Below are 17813 nucleotides of genomic sequence, written 5' to 3'. Positions count from 1 at the left end.
GCAGAAAGAACACGATAACTGAAATGTGGATCCACACAACACAATGAAGAGCACAAGTAACAATAATTACGTTGGTAAATATATGATTTTTTTTTAAGCTTAAATCTCCTTAAAAGATAATTGAGTGGTTGGGGGTGGAGCGCGAGCCAAAGGAGTGGGGTGAAAAGATGCAGCACTGGTTAGAGGACAAAGCGTGCCCCAGCGAGTTCACGTTCAGCCTAGCCAGTTACTGAGCCTGCACACATTATGATCCTGATGCATTATGATCCTGACGCCCCACCCCCACCAACACCTCCATCACCAGGGAAACGGCCCCAGAGCTGCTAAGCACCGGAGCAGCTGAGCTGAGAACCGGAGCAGCTGAGCCCGACGACAGGTTTCATGGCGGCTCCGAAGACGGCAGTTGTGGAGCCATTGGTGGGGGCCGTGGTCCAGGGTACTGACTCCACTCAGTTTATGGTTTTCGACTCAAAAACAGCGGAACTACTTGGTCACCATCAAGTGGAATTAACCCAAGAGTTCCCAAAAGAAGGATGGGTAGAACAAGACCCTAAGGAAATTCTTCATTCAGTTTATGAATGTATAGAGAAGACATGTGAGAAACTTCAAGAACTCAGCATTGATATATCCAACATAAAAGCTATTGGTGTCAGCAATCAGAGGGAAACCACTGTTCTCTGGGACAAATTAACTGGAGAGCCGCTCTACAATGCTGTGGTGTGGCTTGATCTAAGAACCCAGTCTACTGTTGAGACTCTTAGCAAAAAAATTCCAGGAAATAATAACTTCGTCAAGTCCAAGACAGGCCTTCCACTTAGCACTTACTTCAGTGCAGTAAAACTTCGTTGGATTCTTGACAATGTGAGAAAAGTTCAAAAGGCTGTTGAAGAAGGTAGAGCTCTTTTTGGTACCATTGATTCATGGCTTATCTGGAGTCTGACAGGAGGAGTTAATGGAGGTATCCATTGCACAGATGTAACAAATGCAAGTAGGACAATGCTCTTCAATATCCATTCTTTAGAATGGGATAAAGAGCTGTGTAACTTTTTTGAAATTCCAATGGACATTCTTCCAAATGTCTGGAGTTCTTCTGAGATCTATGGCCGAATGAAAACTGGGGCCTTGGAAGGTGTGCCAATATCTGGATGTTTGGGGGACCAGTCTGCTGCATTAGTAGGACAAATGTGCTTCCAGGAAGGACAAGCCAAAAACACGTATGGAACAGGCTGTTTCTTACTATGTAATACAGGTCATAAGTGTGTATTTTCTGAACACGGCCTCCTGACCACAGTGGCTTACAAGCTAGGCAAAGACAAGCCAGTATGTTATGCATTGGAAGGTTCTGTTGCTACAGCCGGTGCTGTTATTCGCTGGCTGAGAGACAATCTTGGAATTATAAAGACCTCAGAAGAAAGTGAAAAACTTGCTAAGGAAGTAGGTACTTCTTATGGCTGCTGCTTCATCCCAGCCTTTTCAGGGTTATACGCACCTTATTGGGAGCCCACTGCAAGAGGGATAATCTGCGGTCTCACTCAGTTCACCAATAAAAGTCATATCGCTTTTGCTGCATTAGAAGCTATTTGTTTCCAAACCCGAGAGATTTTGGATGCCATGAACCACGACTGTGGAATTCCACTCAGTCATTTGCAGGTGGATGGAGAAATGACCAACAACAAAGTTCTTATGCAACTGCAAGCAGACATTCTGCATATTCCAGTAATAAAAGCCTCCATCCCTGAAACAACTGCCCTGGGAGCTGCCATGGCAGCAGGAGCTGCAGAAGGGGTAGACGTTTGGAGTCTTAAACCCAAGGATTTGTCCATGGTCGTGATGGAACGGTTTGAACCACAGATAAAAGCCACAGAAAGTGAAAGTCGTTATTCTACATGGAAGAAAGCTGTGATGAAGTCAATGGGTTGGGTTACGACACAGCCTCCTGAAAGGAGTGAACCTACTACATTCTCTAGTCTGCCCTTGGGTTTTTTTATAATGACTAGCATGATAATGTTAATTGGAGCAAGATACATCTCAGGTGTACCATAATAATATCAAACATGGATTCTCAAGATGTGAGCTTTTCACAGAATGAAAAAAATCCAGCAATTCTGTCTCTTAATGTAATGACACTAGAACAGACTGACTTTATTTATAAACCACTTACTGTATGGCTTATGAGAACCCTACAAGTAAACCTATGGCTAGAAATAAATGAATTACAGCAGAAAAAAAAAAAAAAAAAGAGCCTGAGTTTCATTAAGTCCTGAGACCATGTGTGTGATCTCAATTAAAAGACCTTGGGTTCAAGACCCAATCTGGCTTTAGGCCAGGTTCAAGTCCCAGCACATGGGTTCAAGTTCCAATCTGAGTTACATGGTTTCAGTACCAACCAACCATAATGGGGGCAGGGAAGTACCATCTCTCCAGGTACCTAAAGGAAAAGAAGATGACAGCCAGAGCAGCGATCACAACAACAAAAGTCCCCGCTCTTAGAAACTTATTAGTGAAAGGAGTCCTACGAATACAAAATATACAAATGAATAGGAGAGATATGTACCCCCATTGGAGTAAGTGATATGGAGGAGATAACCAATGATGTGGTAGAGAGTAACGTGAGGGGAGAGAGATGAATCAGAAGGTCCATTTTAGACAAGGTGGTCAGTTCTAAGATAAAGTTGACAGTAGATACATTTTGATATCTTCCCTTTGTCCTTTCAGGTTCACTCTCCTTCCTTTTCCAGCCTGCTCTGTGCCTTGAGAAGACATGGGAAGGGTAGCAAAATATGGCACCCCAAAATATGGCTGTAGGGGTTCAGGACATGCTACCCCAAGATAAGAAATATGCCGCTTTGGTGGATTGATTATTTTGAGCTTATGGGCACTTGAAAAATAGCAAATGCAGGGAGAGGCTTACTCTGAACTCCCTTTATCTGGCTAAAGATAGATCCTCCAAAGGGAACTCAATTGTCAAAAATCCTCTACCCAGGGCCTCCCTGGTGGCGCAGTGGTTGAGAGTCCGCCTGCCGATGCAGGGGATACGGGTTCGTGCCCCGGTCTGGGAGGATCCCATATGCCGCGGAGCGGCTGGGCCCGTGAGCCATGGCCGCTGGGCCTGCGCGTCCGGAGCCTGTGCTCCGCAACGGGAGAGGCCACAACAGTGAGAGGCCCGCATACCGCAAAAAGAAAAAAAAAAAAAAATCCTCTATCCAGGAGTTCTATCAACAAGGGAAGCTTGAGTCTTTTTTTTTTTTTTTTTTCCATTCTTTTCCCGTTTATTTTCTGTTGGTGTTGAAATACTGATTTGGGGAAGGAGGACCTCAGACAAGTTGTGTCGTTAGTGTTACAGGAATTTGAATTAATTTGAATGTGATCTGAGTTGAAAAGTCTTTGGGTATCTTTAGGATAAGACAATGAAGGTCATGGTTTAAATATAGATATTTTGGATGGGGACATAATTGGGTTATGAGATGCCTCGTAGAGAATTAGTCCCCGAGTCCAGGCACGCAGGGTCAGAAGTTAGGGATCAAGAAGTAATAGATGAGGGGTTGCTAAGGGGAAGGAAAGAGAGTGGTGAATCTGGATAAATGAGAGTAGAAGGATGCAAAGAAAGGGTCCTCCTTGGGGGTAAGCTCTTTAGTCCATCTCTGCTAAGAGAAGGCCTTGTCCTCATGAAGTATGCAGAGTCATGACCTCAGGTGAAGATCTTTCTGGTTTCAGTGCCCTAGAGAAGAGGCGGGTTCTCAGACAGGAAACCTCATGTAAGGAGACTAGCCTTAGGCAGATAGTAGAATGGTGGCATGGGCAATTTTATGTGTCAACTTGACTGGGCCACGAGGTGCCCAGACATTTGGTCAAACATTATTCTGGGTGTGTTGGTGAGGATGTTTCTGAGTGGGATTAGAATTTGAACCAGCAGACCGAGCAAAGCAGAATGCTCTTTCTAATTTGAATGAGCCCTATCCAATCAACTGAAAGCCTGAATAGAACAAAAAGCCTGGCCCTTTCACAAGTAAGAGGGAATTCTTCCTGCCTGACTGTCTTGAGCTGGGACATAGGTTCTTTCCTGCCTTCAGACTCAGACTGAAAGAAGACTGACTCTTATCACAGGAGAGGAGAGTAGCAGTAGACACCACACCCAGACAAAATTACTCACAAACTATCATACCTCCCATCTATTCTTCTAAGGGCGATTCATCTTTCTTAATACCATTAACCATCCTTTAAGGGGCCTACAATTCCCCACCTCCCCTTCCCCTGTTAAGATGGTATTTGTCTGTGGAGAACAAACTCATGGTTGCCAAGTGGGCGAGGGGTTGGGGAGGGATGGATTGGGAGTTTGCGATTAGCAGATGCAAACTACTATATACAGCATGGATAAACAACAAGGTCCTACTGTATAGCACAGGGAACTATATTCAGTATCCTGTGATAAATCATAATGGAAAAGAATATTAAAAAAAGAATGTCTATATGTGTATAACTGAGTCACTTTGTTATACAGCAGACATTGGCACATTATAAATCAAATATACTTCAATTTAAAAAATTAAAAAAAAAATTTTTTAAGGGCTTCCCTGGTAGTGCAGTAGTTAAGAATTCGCCTGCCAATGCAGGGCACGCAGGTTTGAGCTCTGGTATGGGAAGATCCCACATACCGTGGAATAACTAAGCCCATGTGCCACAACTACTAAGCCTGAGCTCTAAAACCCATGAGCCACAACTGAAGCCCGCAAGCCTAGAGCCCGTGCTCCTCAACAAGAGAAGCCACTGCAATGAGAAGCCTGCACAACGCAACAAAGAGTAGCCCCCGATCGTCACAACTAGAGAAAGCCCCCGCAGAGCAACAAAGACCCAACGCAGCCAAAAATAAAATAAAATAAAAAATTTTTAGGGCCTCCCTGGTGGCGCAGTGGTTGAGAGTCCGCCTGCCGATGCAGGGGATACGGGTTCGTGCCCCGGTCTGGGAGGATCCCATATGCTGCGGAGCGGCTGGGCCCGTGAGCCATGGCCGCTGGGCCTGCGCATCCGGAGCCTGTGCTCCGCAACGGGAGAGGCCACAACAGTGAGAGGCCCGCATACCGCAAAAAGAAAAAAAAAAAAAAATTTAAAATAAAAAATAGAGAGGAGTTTCAAGATGGTGGAAGAGTAAGATGTGGAGATCACCTTCCTCTCCACAAATACATCAGAAATACATCTACATGTAGAACAACCCCTACAGAACACCTACTGAACGCTGGCAGAAGACCTCAGACCTCCCAAAGGGCAAGAAACTCCCCACGTACCTGGGTAGGGCAAAAGAAAAAGAAAAAACAGAGACAAAAGAATAAGGACGGGACCTGCACCAGTGGGAGGGATCTGTTAAGGAGGAAAGGTTTCCACACGCTAGGAAGGCCCTTGGCGCGCTGAGACTGTGGGTGGCGGAGACGGGGAGCTTCGCAGCCGCGGAGGAGAGCACAGCAACAGGGGTGCGGAGGGCAAAGCGGAGAGACTCCCGCCCGCACGTAGGATAGGTGCCAACCTGCACTCACCACCCCGAGAAGCTTGTCTGCTCACCCACCCCCACAGGAGGGGGATGGGGGCTGAGGCTCGGGCTTTGGAGTTCAGATCCCAGGGAGAGGCCTGAGGTTGGCTGTGTGAACACAATCTGAAGGGGGCCAGTGCGTCACAGCTAGCCGGGAGGGAGTCTGGGAAAAAGACTGCAGCTGCCGAAGAGGCAAGAGACTTTTTCTTGCATCTTTGTTTTGCAGTGCACAAGGAGAGGGCATTCAGAGCGCCACCTAAACAAGCTCCAGAGAGGGGCGTCAGCCGCAGCTATCAGCATGGACCACAGAGACGGGCATGAGATGCTAAGGCTGCTGCTGCAGCCACCAAGAAGCCTGTGTGCAGGCACAGGTCACTATACACACATCCCCTCCCTGGAGCCTGGGCAACCCGCCATTGCCAGGGTCCTGTGATCCAGGGACAACTTCCCCGGGAGAACAGACAGCACACCTCAGGTTGTTGCAACATCATGCTGGCCTCTGCTGCCACAGGCTCACAGGCATTTGATACCCCTCCCTCCCCCCGCCCACTGGCCTGAGTGAGCCAGAGCTCCCTAATCAGCGGCTACTTTAACCCCGTCCTGTCTGAGCGAAGAACAGACGCCCTCAGGTGACCTACACGCAGAGGCGAGGACAAATCCAAAGCTGAAACCCAGGAGCTGTGCGAACAAAGAAGAGAAAGGGAAATCTCTCCCAGCAGCCTCAGGAGCAGCGGATTAAATCTCCACAGTCAACTTCATGTACCCTGCATCTGCAGAATACCTGAATAGACAATGAATCATCCCAAATTGAGGCAGTGGACTTTGGGAACAGTGATATATATATTTTTTCCTTTTTCTCTTTTTCTAAGTGTGTATGTGTATGCTTCTGTGTTTGATTTTGTCTGTATAGCTTTGCTTTTACCATTTATCCTAGGATTCTGTCTGTCCGTTTTTTTGTTTTTCTTTTCGTTTTTTTCCTATAGTTTTTAGGACTTGTTATCATAGGTGGATGTGTTTTTTAGTTTGGTTGCTCTCTTCTTTCTTTCTTTTGTTTAATTAATTTGCAAATTTTTTATTTTCAATAATTATTTTTAGTTTTTATCTTAATAACTATATTTTATTTTAGTTTAGTTTTTTCTTTCTTTCTTTCTCCCTTTTATTCTGAACCACGTGGAAGACAGGGTCTAGGTGCTCCAGCTGGGAGTCAGGGCTGTGCCTCTAAGGTGGGAGAGCCAAGTTCAGGACACTGGTCCCCCAGAGACCTCCCAGCTCCACTAATATCACACGGTGAAAATCTCCCAGACATTTCCATCATAACACCAAGACGCAGCTCCAGTCAATGACCAGCAAGCTGCCAACCAACTATCAAGACAGTAACACAACCACCCATTAGCAGAGAGGCTGCCTAAAATCATAATAAGGTCACAAACACCGCAAAACAAACCACCAGACACAGACCTGCCCACCAGAAAGACAAGATCTAGCCTCATGCACCAGAACACAGGCACATCCCCTCAACCAGGAAGCCTACACAACCCACTAAACCAAGCTTACCCACAGGGGGCAGACACCAGAAAAAACGGAAACTATGAACCCGCAGCCTGCGAGAAGGAGACTCCAAACACAGTAAGTTAAGCAAAATGAGAAGACAGAGAAACACACAGCAGATGAAGGAGCAAGGTAAAAACCCACCAGACCAAACAAATGAAGAGGAAATAGGCAGTCTATCTGAAAAAGAATTCAGAGGAATGATAGTAAAGATGATCCAAAATATTAGAAACAGAACAGAGAAAATACAAGAAATGTTTAACAAGGACCTAGAAGAACTAAAGAGCAAACAAACAATGATGAACAACACAATAAATGAAATTAAACATTCTCTAGAAGGGATCAGTAGCAGAATAATGGAGGCAGAAGAACAGATAAGTGACCTGGAAGATAAAATAGTGGAAATAACTACTGCAGATCAGAATAAAGAAAAAGAATGAAAAGAATAGAGGACAGTCGCAAAAACCGCTGGGACAACATTAAATGCACCAACATTTGAATTATGGGGGTCCCAGAAGATGAAGAGAAAAAGAAAGGGACTGAGAAAATATTTGAAGAGATTATAGTTGATAACTTCCCTAATATGGGAAAGGAAATAGTTAATCCTGTCCAGAAAGCACAGAGAGTCTCATACAGGATAAATCCAAGGAGAAACACGCCAACACACATATTAATCAAACTTTCAAAAATTAAATACAAAGAAAAAATATTAAAAGAAGCAAAGGAAAAACAAGAAATAACACATAAGGGAATCCCCATAAGGTTAACAGCTAAACTTTCAGCAGAAACTCTGCAAGCCAGGAGTGAGTGGCAGAACATATTTAAAGTGATGAAAGGGAAAAACCTACAACGAAGATTACTCTACCCAGCAAGGATCTCATTCAGATTTGATGGAGAAATTAAAATCTTTACAGACAAGCAAAAGCTAAGAGAATTCAGCAACACCAAACCAGCTTTACAACAAATGCTAAAGGAACTTCTCTAGGCAAGAAACACAACAGAAGGAATATACCTACAATAACAAACCCAAAACAATTAAGAATATGGTAATAGGAACATACATATTGATATTTACCTTAAATGTAAATGGATTAAATGCTCCAACCAAAAGACATAGACAGGCTGAATGGATACAAAAACAAGACACATATATATGCTGTCTACAAAAGACCCACTTCAGACCTAGGGACACATACAGACTGAAAGTGAGGGGATAGAAAAAGACATTCCATGCAAGGGAAAATCAAAAGAAAGCTGGAGTAGCAATTCTCATATCAGACAAAATAGACTTTAGAACAAAGACTATTTCAAGAGACAAAGGAGGACACTACATAATGATCAAGGGATCAATCCAAGAAGAAGATATAACAATTGTAAGTATTTATGCATGCAACATAGGAGCACCTCAATACATAAGGTAAATGCTAACAGCCATAAAAGGGAAATCAACAGTAACACAAACATACTAGGGGACTTTAACACCTCACCTTCACAAGTGGACAGATCATCCAAAATGAAAATAAACAAGGAAACAAAAACTTTAAATGAAACATTAAACAAGATGGACTTATTTGATATTTATAGGATATTCCATCCAAAAACAACAAAATACATTCTCTTCTCAAGTGCTCATGGAACATTCTGCAGGATAGATCACATCTTGGGTCACAAATCAAGCCTTGGTAAATTTAAGAGAATTGAAATCATATCAAGTATCTTTTCCGACCACAACACTATGAGCCTAGATATCAATTACAGGAAAATATCTGTTAAAAAAATACAAACACATGGAGGCTAAACAATACACTACTTAATAACGAAGAGATCACTAAAGAAATCAAAGAGGAAATCAAAAAATACCTAGAAACAAACGACAATGAAAACACGACGACCCAAAATCTATGGGATGCAGCAAAAGCAGTTCTAAGAGGGAAGTTTATAGCAATACAATCCTACCTTAAGAAACAAGAAACAGGGAGCCCTGGCGTCACAGATCCTGACAGGGAAGAAGTAGGCAGGTCCTGGCAGCAGGGAGCTGTGGCAGCGGTATCTCGGGTATAGCCAGCTCCAGCCGGATGGAGTCTCGAGTCGCGGACGCCCGGGCCGGCCAGGCTGAGCGCACAGCGGGCAAGGGCCGGACAAGCTGCGGCGCCGCTCAGGGACCCGCAGTCTCGGCGCCCTTGGGTGCTGCCCGGTGGAAGCTCCTGCGGCAGGTCCTGAAACAAAAACACCTGGATGATTGTCTACGACATGTATCTGTAAGAAGATTTGAATCATTTAATCTGTTCTCAGTAACAGAAGCCCAAAAAAGGGAAACTGAAGAGGAAGTTGGTGCCTGGGTTCAATATACAAGCATCTTCTATCCTGAATACAGTATTTTCGTAAGGCATAATAGTGGATCTTTGAATGTGGATGATGTTCTTACCAGCTTTGACAATACAGGAAATATTTGCATCTGGCCGGCTGAAGAGGTTTTGGCTTACTACTGCCTTAAGCACAGTGATGTATTCAGGGACCTTGCTGTGTGTGAGCTAGGGGGTGGCATGACATGCTTGGCTGGGCTCATGGTTGCTATTTCTGCAGATGTCAAAGAAGTTCTGTTAACTGATGGGAATGAAAAGGCCATCAGAAGTATCCTTATTCAGATAGAAAACGGGTTTGTTGTGCTCATTCCTTTTTCCCGGCTGAGTAACAAATTGATATAAGGAAAGACAGCATGGGGTATTAAAAGAGAGTTCCCCACACACATATGATAAGTAATTAAGAAAAAGTAGAAATATATGGAATTCATTGGCTACGACTAAGTGGTTTTTTTTTAAATTTCAATGGATTTTTATAGTCACTTCTCATTAAAGCAGCTTATGATTTGTGGAAAAAAAAAAAAGAAACAAGAAACATCCCAAATAAACAACCTAACCTTACATCTAAAGCAATTAGAGAAAGAAGAACAAAAAAACCCCCAAAGTTAGCAAAAGGAAAGAAATCATAAAGATCAGATCAGAAATAAATGAAACAGAATGAAGGAAATGATAACAAAAATCAATAAAACTAAAAGCTGGTTCTTTGAGAAGCTAAACAAAATTGATAAACCATTAGCCAGACTCATCAAGAAAAAAAGGAAGAACTCTCAACTCAATAGAATTAGAAATGAAAAAGGAGAATTAACAACTGACACTGCAGAAATACAAAGGATCATGAGAGATTACTATAAGCAACTATATGCCAAGATAAAGGACAACCTGGAAGAAATGGACAAATTCTTAAAAATGCATAACCTTCCGAGACTGAACCAGGAAGAAATAGAAAATATAAACAGACCAGTCACAAGCACTGAAACTGAAACTGTGATTTAAAATCTTCCAAAAAACAAAGCCCAGGATCAGATGGCTTCACAGGCGAATTCTATCAAACATTTAGAGAAGAGCTAACACCTATCCTTCTCAAACTCTTCCAAAATATAGTAGAGGGAGGAACACTCCCAAATTCATTCTAGGAGGCCACCATCACCCTGATACCAAAACTAGACAAAGATGTCACAAAAAAGGAAAACTACTGGCCAATATCACTGATGAACATAGATGCAAAAAACCTCAACAAAATACTAGCAAACAGAATCCAACAGCACATGAAAAGGATCATACACCATGATCAAGTAGGGTTTATCCCAGAAATGCAAGGATTCTTCAATATACACAAATCAATCATTGTGATACACCATATTAACAAACTGAAGAATAAAAACCATATGGTCATCTCAATAGATGAAGAAAAAGCTTCCGACAAAATTCAAAACCGTTTATGATAAAAACCCTCCAGAAAGTAGGCATAGAGGGAACTTACCTCAACATAATAAAGGCCATATATGATAAACCCACAGCCAACATCGTCCTCAATGGTGAAAAACTGAAACCATTTCCACTAAGACCAGAAACAAGACAAGGTTGCCCACTCTCACCACTATTATTCAACATTGTTTGGGAAGTTTTAGCTACAGCAATCAGAGAAGAAAAAGAAATAAAAGGAATCCAAATTGGAAAAGAAGAAGTAAAGCTGTCACTGTTTGCAGATGACATGACACTATACATAGAGAATCCTAAAGATACTACCAGAAAACTATTAGAGCTAAAAAATGAATTTAGTAAAGTAGCAGGATACAAAATTAATCCACAGAAATCTCTTGCATTCCCATAAACTAATGATGAAAAATCAGAAAGAGAAATTAAGGAAACACTCCCATTTACCATTGCAACAAAAAGAAAAAAATACCTAGGAATAAACCTACCTAAGGAGACAAAAGACCTGTATGCAGAAAACTGTAAGACACTGATTAAAGATGATACAAATAGATGGAGAGATATACCATGTTCCTGGATTGGAAGAATCAATATTGTGAAAATGACTCTACTACCCAAAACAATCTACAGATTCAATGCAATCCCTATCAAACTACCAATGACACTTTTCACAGAACTAGAACCAAAAATTTCACAATTTGTATGGAAACACAAAAGACCCCAAATAGCCAAAGCAATCTTGAGAAAGAAAATCGTAGCAGGAGCAATCAGGCTCCCTGACTTCATGCTATACTACAAAGCTACAGTAATTAAGACAGTATGGTACTGACACAAAAACAGAAATATAGATCAATGGAACAGGATAGAAAGCCCAGAGATAAACCCACGCACATATGGTCACCTTATCTTTGATAAAGGAGGCAAGAATATACAATGGATAAAAGACAGCCTCTTCAATAAGTGGTGCTGGGAAAACTGGACAGCTACATCTAAAAGAATGAAATTAGAACACTCCCTAACACCATGCTCAAGAATAAACTCAAATGGATTAAAGGCCTAAATGTAGGGCCAGACACTATAAAACTCTTAGAGGAAAACAAAGGCAGAACACTCTATGACATCAATCACAGCAAGATCCTTTTTGATCCACCTCCTACAGAAATGGAAATAAAAACAAAAATAAAGAAATGGGACCTAATGAAACTGAAAAGTTTTTGCACAACAAAGGAAACCATAAACAATACGTAAAGACAACCCTCAGAATGGGAGAAAATATTTGCAAACGAATCAATGGACAAAGGATTAATCTCCAAAATTTACAAGCAGCTCATGCAGCTCAATATCAAGAAGACAAACAACCCAATCGAAAAATGGGCAGAAGACCTAAATAGACATTTCTCCAAAGAAGATATACAGATTTCCAAGAAACACATGAAAGAATGTTCAACATCACTAATCATTAGAGAAATGCAAATCAAAACTACAATGAGATATCATCTCACACCAGTCAGAATGGCCAGCATCAAAAAATCTACAAACAATAAATGCTGGAGAGGGTGTAGAGAAAAGGGAACCCTCTTGCACTGTTGGGAATGTAAATTGATACAGCCACTATGGAGAACAGTATGGAGGTTCCTTAAAAAACTAAAAATAGAACTACCATACGACCCAGCAATCCCACTACTGGGCATATACCCTGAGAAAACATAATTCAAAGAGTCATGTACCAGTGTTCACTGCAGCTCTATTTACAATAGCCGGGACATGGAAGCAACCTAAGTGTCCATCAACAGATGAATGGATAAAGATGTGGCACATATATACAATGGAATATTACTCAGCCATAAAAAGATACAAAATTGAGTTATTTGTAGTGAGGTGGATGGACCTAGAGTCTGTCATACAGAGTGAAGTAAGTCAGAAAGAGAAAAACAAATACCGTATGCTAACACCTATATATGGAGTATATATAAAAAAAAAAAACTGGTCATGAAGGACCTAGGGGCAGGATGGGAATAAAGATGTAGACCTACTAGAGAATGGACTTGAGGTCATGGGGATGGGGAAAGGTAAGCTGGGACAAAGTGAGAGAGTGGCATGGATATATATACATTATGAAATGTAAAACCGATAGCTAGTGGGAAGCAACCACATAGCACAGGGAGATCAGCTCCGTGCTTTGTGACCCCCTAGAGGGGTGGGACAGGGAGGGTGGGAGGGAGGGAGACACAAGAGGGAAGAAATATGGGGATATTTGTATATGTATAGCTGATTCACTTTGTTATAAACCAGAAACACACACAGCATTGTAAAGCAATTATACTCCAATAAAGATGTTTAAAAAATAAAATTAAAAAAAATAAATTTTTTAATTAAAAAAAATTTTTAAAGGTGGTATTTGTCTGAATTCTAAGCCACCTCAGAGAGTTATTCATTTTTCCCTAGGTATCTCTCATGTATACATGAGGTATATGTGTTAATAAACTTGTTTGTTTTTCTCGTAAATCTGTCTTTTATTACAGAGGTCTAACTCAGAAGGGTAGAGAAAAAATCATCTTTTTTCCCCTACACATGTATGAACTTCATCAATGAAAATTCTTTTCCCTCTGGCTTCCAGTTAGGTTCCTCCGCTGAGAAGCACAAGGGTAAAATCTGAGGCAGGCAGAAGAGTGAAGCCCTCACATCTTTCCTGACAGGTTGCTGCTGGCTGGCTGCATTCCCCAACTATGGTTACAGCTCCTGCCAGGTAGCCGTCACCACATGCATTCTCTCTCTGCCCATAGTAGTGGCCAAACCCTCTTCAGTTACTTCAGGCCCACGTATGGTAACTCCCTAATGTTTGTAGCCACAGGGCACTGTAGTATGCAATGTGGTTTCCCTAACTGCTAGAGACCGAACTGTGTCCCCACGAAAGTCATGAGAGGACACGATGAGAAGGCAGCCCTCTGCAAGCCAGGAAGAAAGCTCTCATCACAACCCAACCATGCTGGCAACCTGACCTTGTTGCAGGAAGGAGCACCCCTTCCAGGGACTGAGAGTGAGCTCTTGTCTAACAGTTGGAAATGAGTTGTCCGGAGACACATGTGCTAACAAAGCAAGAGACTTTATTGGGAAGAGGCACCCGGGTGGACAGCAGGAGGTAAGGGAGCCCAGGAGGACTGCTCTGCCACGTGGCTAGCAGTCTCCGGTTTTATGGTGATGGGATTAGTTTCTGGGTTGTCTCTGGCCAATCATTCTAGCTCAGGGTCCTTCCTGGTGGTGCACGCATCACTCAGCCAAGATGGATTCCAGCGAGAAGGATTCTGGGATGTTGGTAGGACATATGGACTGCTGTCTCCTCTCTCCTCTGGACCTTTCCCAAATTCCTCAGGTTGGTGGTGGCTTTGTAGTTCCACGTTACTTACCAGGACCTCGTGTCACAATGTAACTCATGAAAATGGTTACTGTGGTGCCTGGTCAGGGTGGGAGGTTTCAGTAAGTGGTTCCCCTAACAACCTCAGACTTCCAGCCTGCAGAACTGTGAGAAAATAAATTTCTGTTGTGTAAACCACCCAGTCTGTAGTATTCTGCTATGGCAGCCTGAGCAGTATTTGACACTAACCTATACTCTTATAATAATCCCTTTATTAAACTTTTCTCAAATTATTTCACACAAGTGTCTCTTTTCCTGCTGAGATCCTTACTAATGCAAAATATGTATTTTGAATTCTCACTTGTTTGCACCTATAATTTCTCTTCAACTTGTAATTTCCTATATACATGACAGTTTAATTATGACTTAGAAAACTAGAACAAACTTTTGTTTTAAAAGGTAAAATATTTAAGTAAATATACGATTTATCTTTTATTTAAGTCACGATAGAGCATAATCATTCAGAGAACAGGACTAGAGGTTTAGGCAGACTTGGAGTTCAATCCCATTTCTGCACCTGGTAGCAGAGATGCTTGGCCAAATTACTTCTCTAACGTTCATGTTCCTCACCTGTCGAATAAGAATCACAATCTGCTTTGTAACCAATGTGGTTATCATAGGGTTGCAGTAATAGCCCAAAGTGAAACAGAGAAAGCTATTACTATTACTATTAATCATTACTATTATTATTCTCTTACCAAAAATCCTTTTGTGATATTACTATTTGGGGAAGCTTCTTGAAACTTGAGCATATCCATGGATACTAGTTCTCACAACCCTCGAAGATGTTGGGATTTTTACATCAAGGAGAATAGATTAGTACCCATATACAGGCTCCAAAGGCAACATGAACTAAGGCCAGGAGGCATCCTGCATTTTCCCTACAGAACATTCCCTTCAGAGGGGAAGTTAATCAGTGCCTTATTACCTTTAATGAAGTTCTCATATTAAATGCAGGACACTTGATATAATTTAGTTAATTGCTTTTCTATGCTTAGAGGAAGCTGCTTGACAAATTATTTGCTCTGCCTGTATATTCTCTCTTTATCCTTTTTCTTGCCTGCTGCCACATCAGACATGGATATGACCCACACAGAGAGCTGAAAAATACTCACAAGCATTAACCCCTACCTCAGCAACTGACATGACTTATTCACACATCACTTAATTTTTCTTTAACTACACAGAGTTTTCTATGGCTCAGTCAATAAGCATCTTATAGGAAAGCCAAGCTAGGCTCTGAAGTCTGCACATCATATGAGCCTTTGCAATAGGAAAAAAGATTTCTCAGCAGGCAGATTAAATCATGAAAAATCTGAAAACCAACCATTTATGCAACAAGGTTATGCAACAAGGAATGTTTAGCTTTCTAAATTCAAAGTTCAAAAATAATTTCTAATAAATTGCTACTTACACATGACCTTGAAAAATACCTAATCAACCCATACTTCCAAGATGAGAATATTAAGCAAATGAGATACAGGACCTTGATCAAGTTCCTTAGCCTCTCTGATTTTTAGATTCCTCATTAAAATGGGGAAATAATAGAACATAGGGCAAGAGCTGCTGAGAGAATGACATGAAATAAGGCATGCAAACTGTAGTTTCTGTTACATAGGAAAGCACTCAGTAATTGTTAGATAGTCTATTATTAAGATATCTGATATCCATTCTAGCTCTAGTATATTATGACCCATTGCCATTTAGAAAAGTTGACTCATCCTACAACAGAAAAGGGTTATTCCTATTACTATATGACTACCTTTTTAGTTTAAAGCTTTCTTATAAATATTTGTATCCCAAGAAAGATTTGACAGTTTTCAATTTTCAAGGTTATCCCATGTGGGTGTGCCTATGAAGATCACTGGCTTATTAAATAACTTCATACTGATAAGCAAAAAAGCTTTCTCTGATTTCTGGCTCATCACAGTCTAGAATATAACAAAACTAGGGTAAATTTTACCCTAAATAGCTTGAAGAAATAGGGAGACCAGGTTTTAAACATTAAATCTTAAGTATCTACTAACTTGCTCCAAGGATTCATTTACATTAACTGTAAAGTTTATAACTGTAAAAAAAGATAAAGTAAAAATGAACAAATAAATGAATAGAGAAGTTCTTATTCATGTTTTGAGGTTTTTGAGTTTTATGATAGGTATTTTTTTAATAACTCCAAAGTATATTTGTAAAAACATTTTTTAAATGGGGAGGGAGTATAATCTCAGAGAGCCTACCACATGAAGAAATGTTTCTGAAGTGCATTCATTCATGCCACACAGTTGGTCGCCCTTACTGGACAAACTAGTCAAAAAGAAGGCATGGGAGAAGCTGGAGCTGAGGCTGGAATCGCTCGTGGGGGCCGAGTCCGCCGTCTGCCTGTGGCCGCTGCCGGTCTACGTCCGCCTCCACTGTCACAGTCCTGCACGTTGTTCCAAGAGCAGCGGAAAATGAATCAACCTCTGATGAGCGACTCTTGGACAAGGGAAACTGCAGCGTGCAAATGTCTTCAAGTGATTTTCATGCCCTGACCTCCAGTTGAGAATTATTCCACTGGTGACCCCACGCCCATCCACCAAGCTCCCTGACCCCTGCCTGCCGAGAAGAAATTGCCTCAGCAAGCACTCACTTGGAGAGCCTCCCTAAGGCACACCCTGGCACCTAAGCCTCACAGGCTGTCTCCCAAGACCTGGAGCTGTGTGGACATCCGCTCTGTGAGAAATGCCCCTCAGCCGGCGTACTAGCAGGTGGGGCCTTCTGCAAGTCCAACTATGTGCCCACAGTTAAGTGTAACGTGTGAACCTGAAGGATGTGAGGATGGCAGGGTCTCTGAGAACACACCCCCAGCCTATAGGCTTACCTCCTATTGAAGCCATCCTGCAGGCTTGGGCACGGACTACTGCTGCCTGGTAGCCTCAATGAGAAAAGTCAAGACCAGGAGCCAGAGAGCGACCTGCTTCAGCAAACGCTTGGGATCCAAGTCAACGAGGGACACGTTTGAAGATCAGTGCCCTACAGCAAGGCTACAACCAGGTGCTGAGCCAGACCCTCCCTGAGAGAAACTTAGAAATCACCTCCCTGAAGCACGAGGCCGAGAACTTAAGGACGGAGGCCACCATCACGTCAGAGATGGTGTCATCTTTGCAAAGAGATGTGTTAGTAAAGGATGGTCAAGTTCAACAACTACAACAGGAGGTGAATCAACTGAAAAGTGAGAACAAAGAAAAGGATCACCAGCTCGAAGCCCTCAGCTCCAGAGATAAGATTTCTCAGTATTTGCATGATGTGCCTGTTTCTGTGAGTCAAGCAAATCCATGACATGGAAAAAGAAATGAGGAAGCTCAGGGTGAAGCTGAAAAGGAGCAATAGCGAGCAGAGCCTGATCTCTATGATGCTGCGGGAAAAGAGCAAGGTTGAAGAGAAGCTTCGGCAGGATTCCAGAAGGAAATTGCTTCAGCTGCAAGAAATGAGGAACAGAGAAAACCTCATTAAAGCCAATTTGGAAAGGGCAGTAGGTCAGGTGAAGATCAACAGTTCTCGGGAA

The 17813-nt window shown here is 42.1% G+C and overlaps 2 protein-coding genes across 2 annotated transcripts; both read left to right on the top strand.

Annotated features, from left to right (window-relative positions):
* The first annotated feature begins 381 nt into the window (after positions 1 to 381).
* LOC132485945 (glycerol kinase 2-like) lies at positions 382 to 2043 on the top strand. Its single transcript, XM_060092571.1, has one exon. It carries the CDS (start codon positions 382 to 384, stop codon positions 2041 to 2043), a length of 1662 nt encoding a protein of 553 aa, XP_059948554.1.
* Positions 2044 to 9141: 7098 nt separating this feature from the next.
* Positions 9142 to 17587, top strand: LOC132487007 (calmodulin-lysine N-methyltransferase-like). The gene is made up of 2 exons (XM_060094556.1): positions 9142 to 9722; positions 17251 to 17587. Exons 1-2 carry the CDS (start codon positions 9142 to 9144, stop codon positions 17585 to 17587), a joined length of 918 nt encoding a protein of 305 aa, XP_059950539.1.
* Positions 17588 to 17813: the final 226 nt, after the last annotated feature.

The sequence above is a fragment of the Mesoplodon densirostris genome, chromosome 3 (genome assembly GCF_025265405.1).
Source record: "Mesoplodon densirostris isolate mMesDen1 chromosome 3, mMesDen1 primary haplotype, whole genome shotgun sequence".
NCBI classification, from domain to species: domain Eukaryota; kingdom Metazoa; phylum Chordata; class Mammalia; order Artiodactyla; family Ziphiidae; genus Mesoplodon; species Mesoplodon densirostris.
This window is presented reverse-complemented; position numbering and strand designations above follow the sequence as displayed.

Bases quoted from the DNA above. Each gene is read 5' to 3' on its own strand.
- LOC132487007 (XM_060094556.1), top strand. From the start codon at position 9,142: ATGGAGTCTCGAGTCGCGGACGCCCGGGCCGGCCAGGCTGAGCGCACA. The intron at 9,723-17,250 runs GTTTGTTGTGCT...TTGGGATCCAAG, and splicing joins CTTATTCAGATAGAAAACGG to TCAACGAGGGACACGTTTGA.
- LOC132485945 (XM_060092571.1), top strand. From the start codon at position 382: ATGGCGGCTCCGAAGACGGCAGTTGTGGAGCCATTGGTGGGGGCCGTG.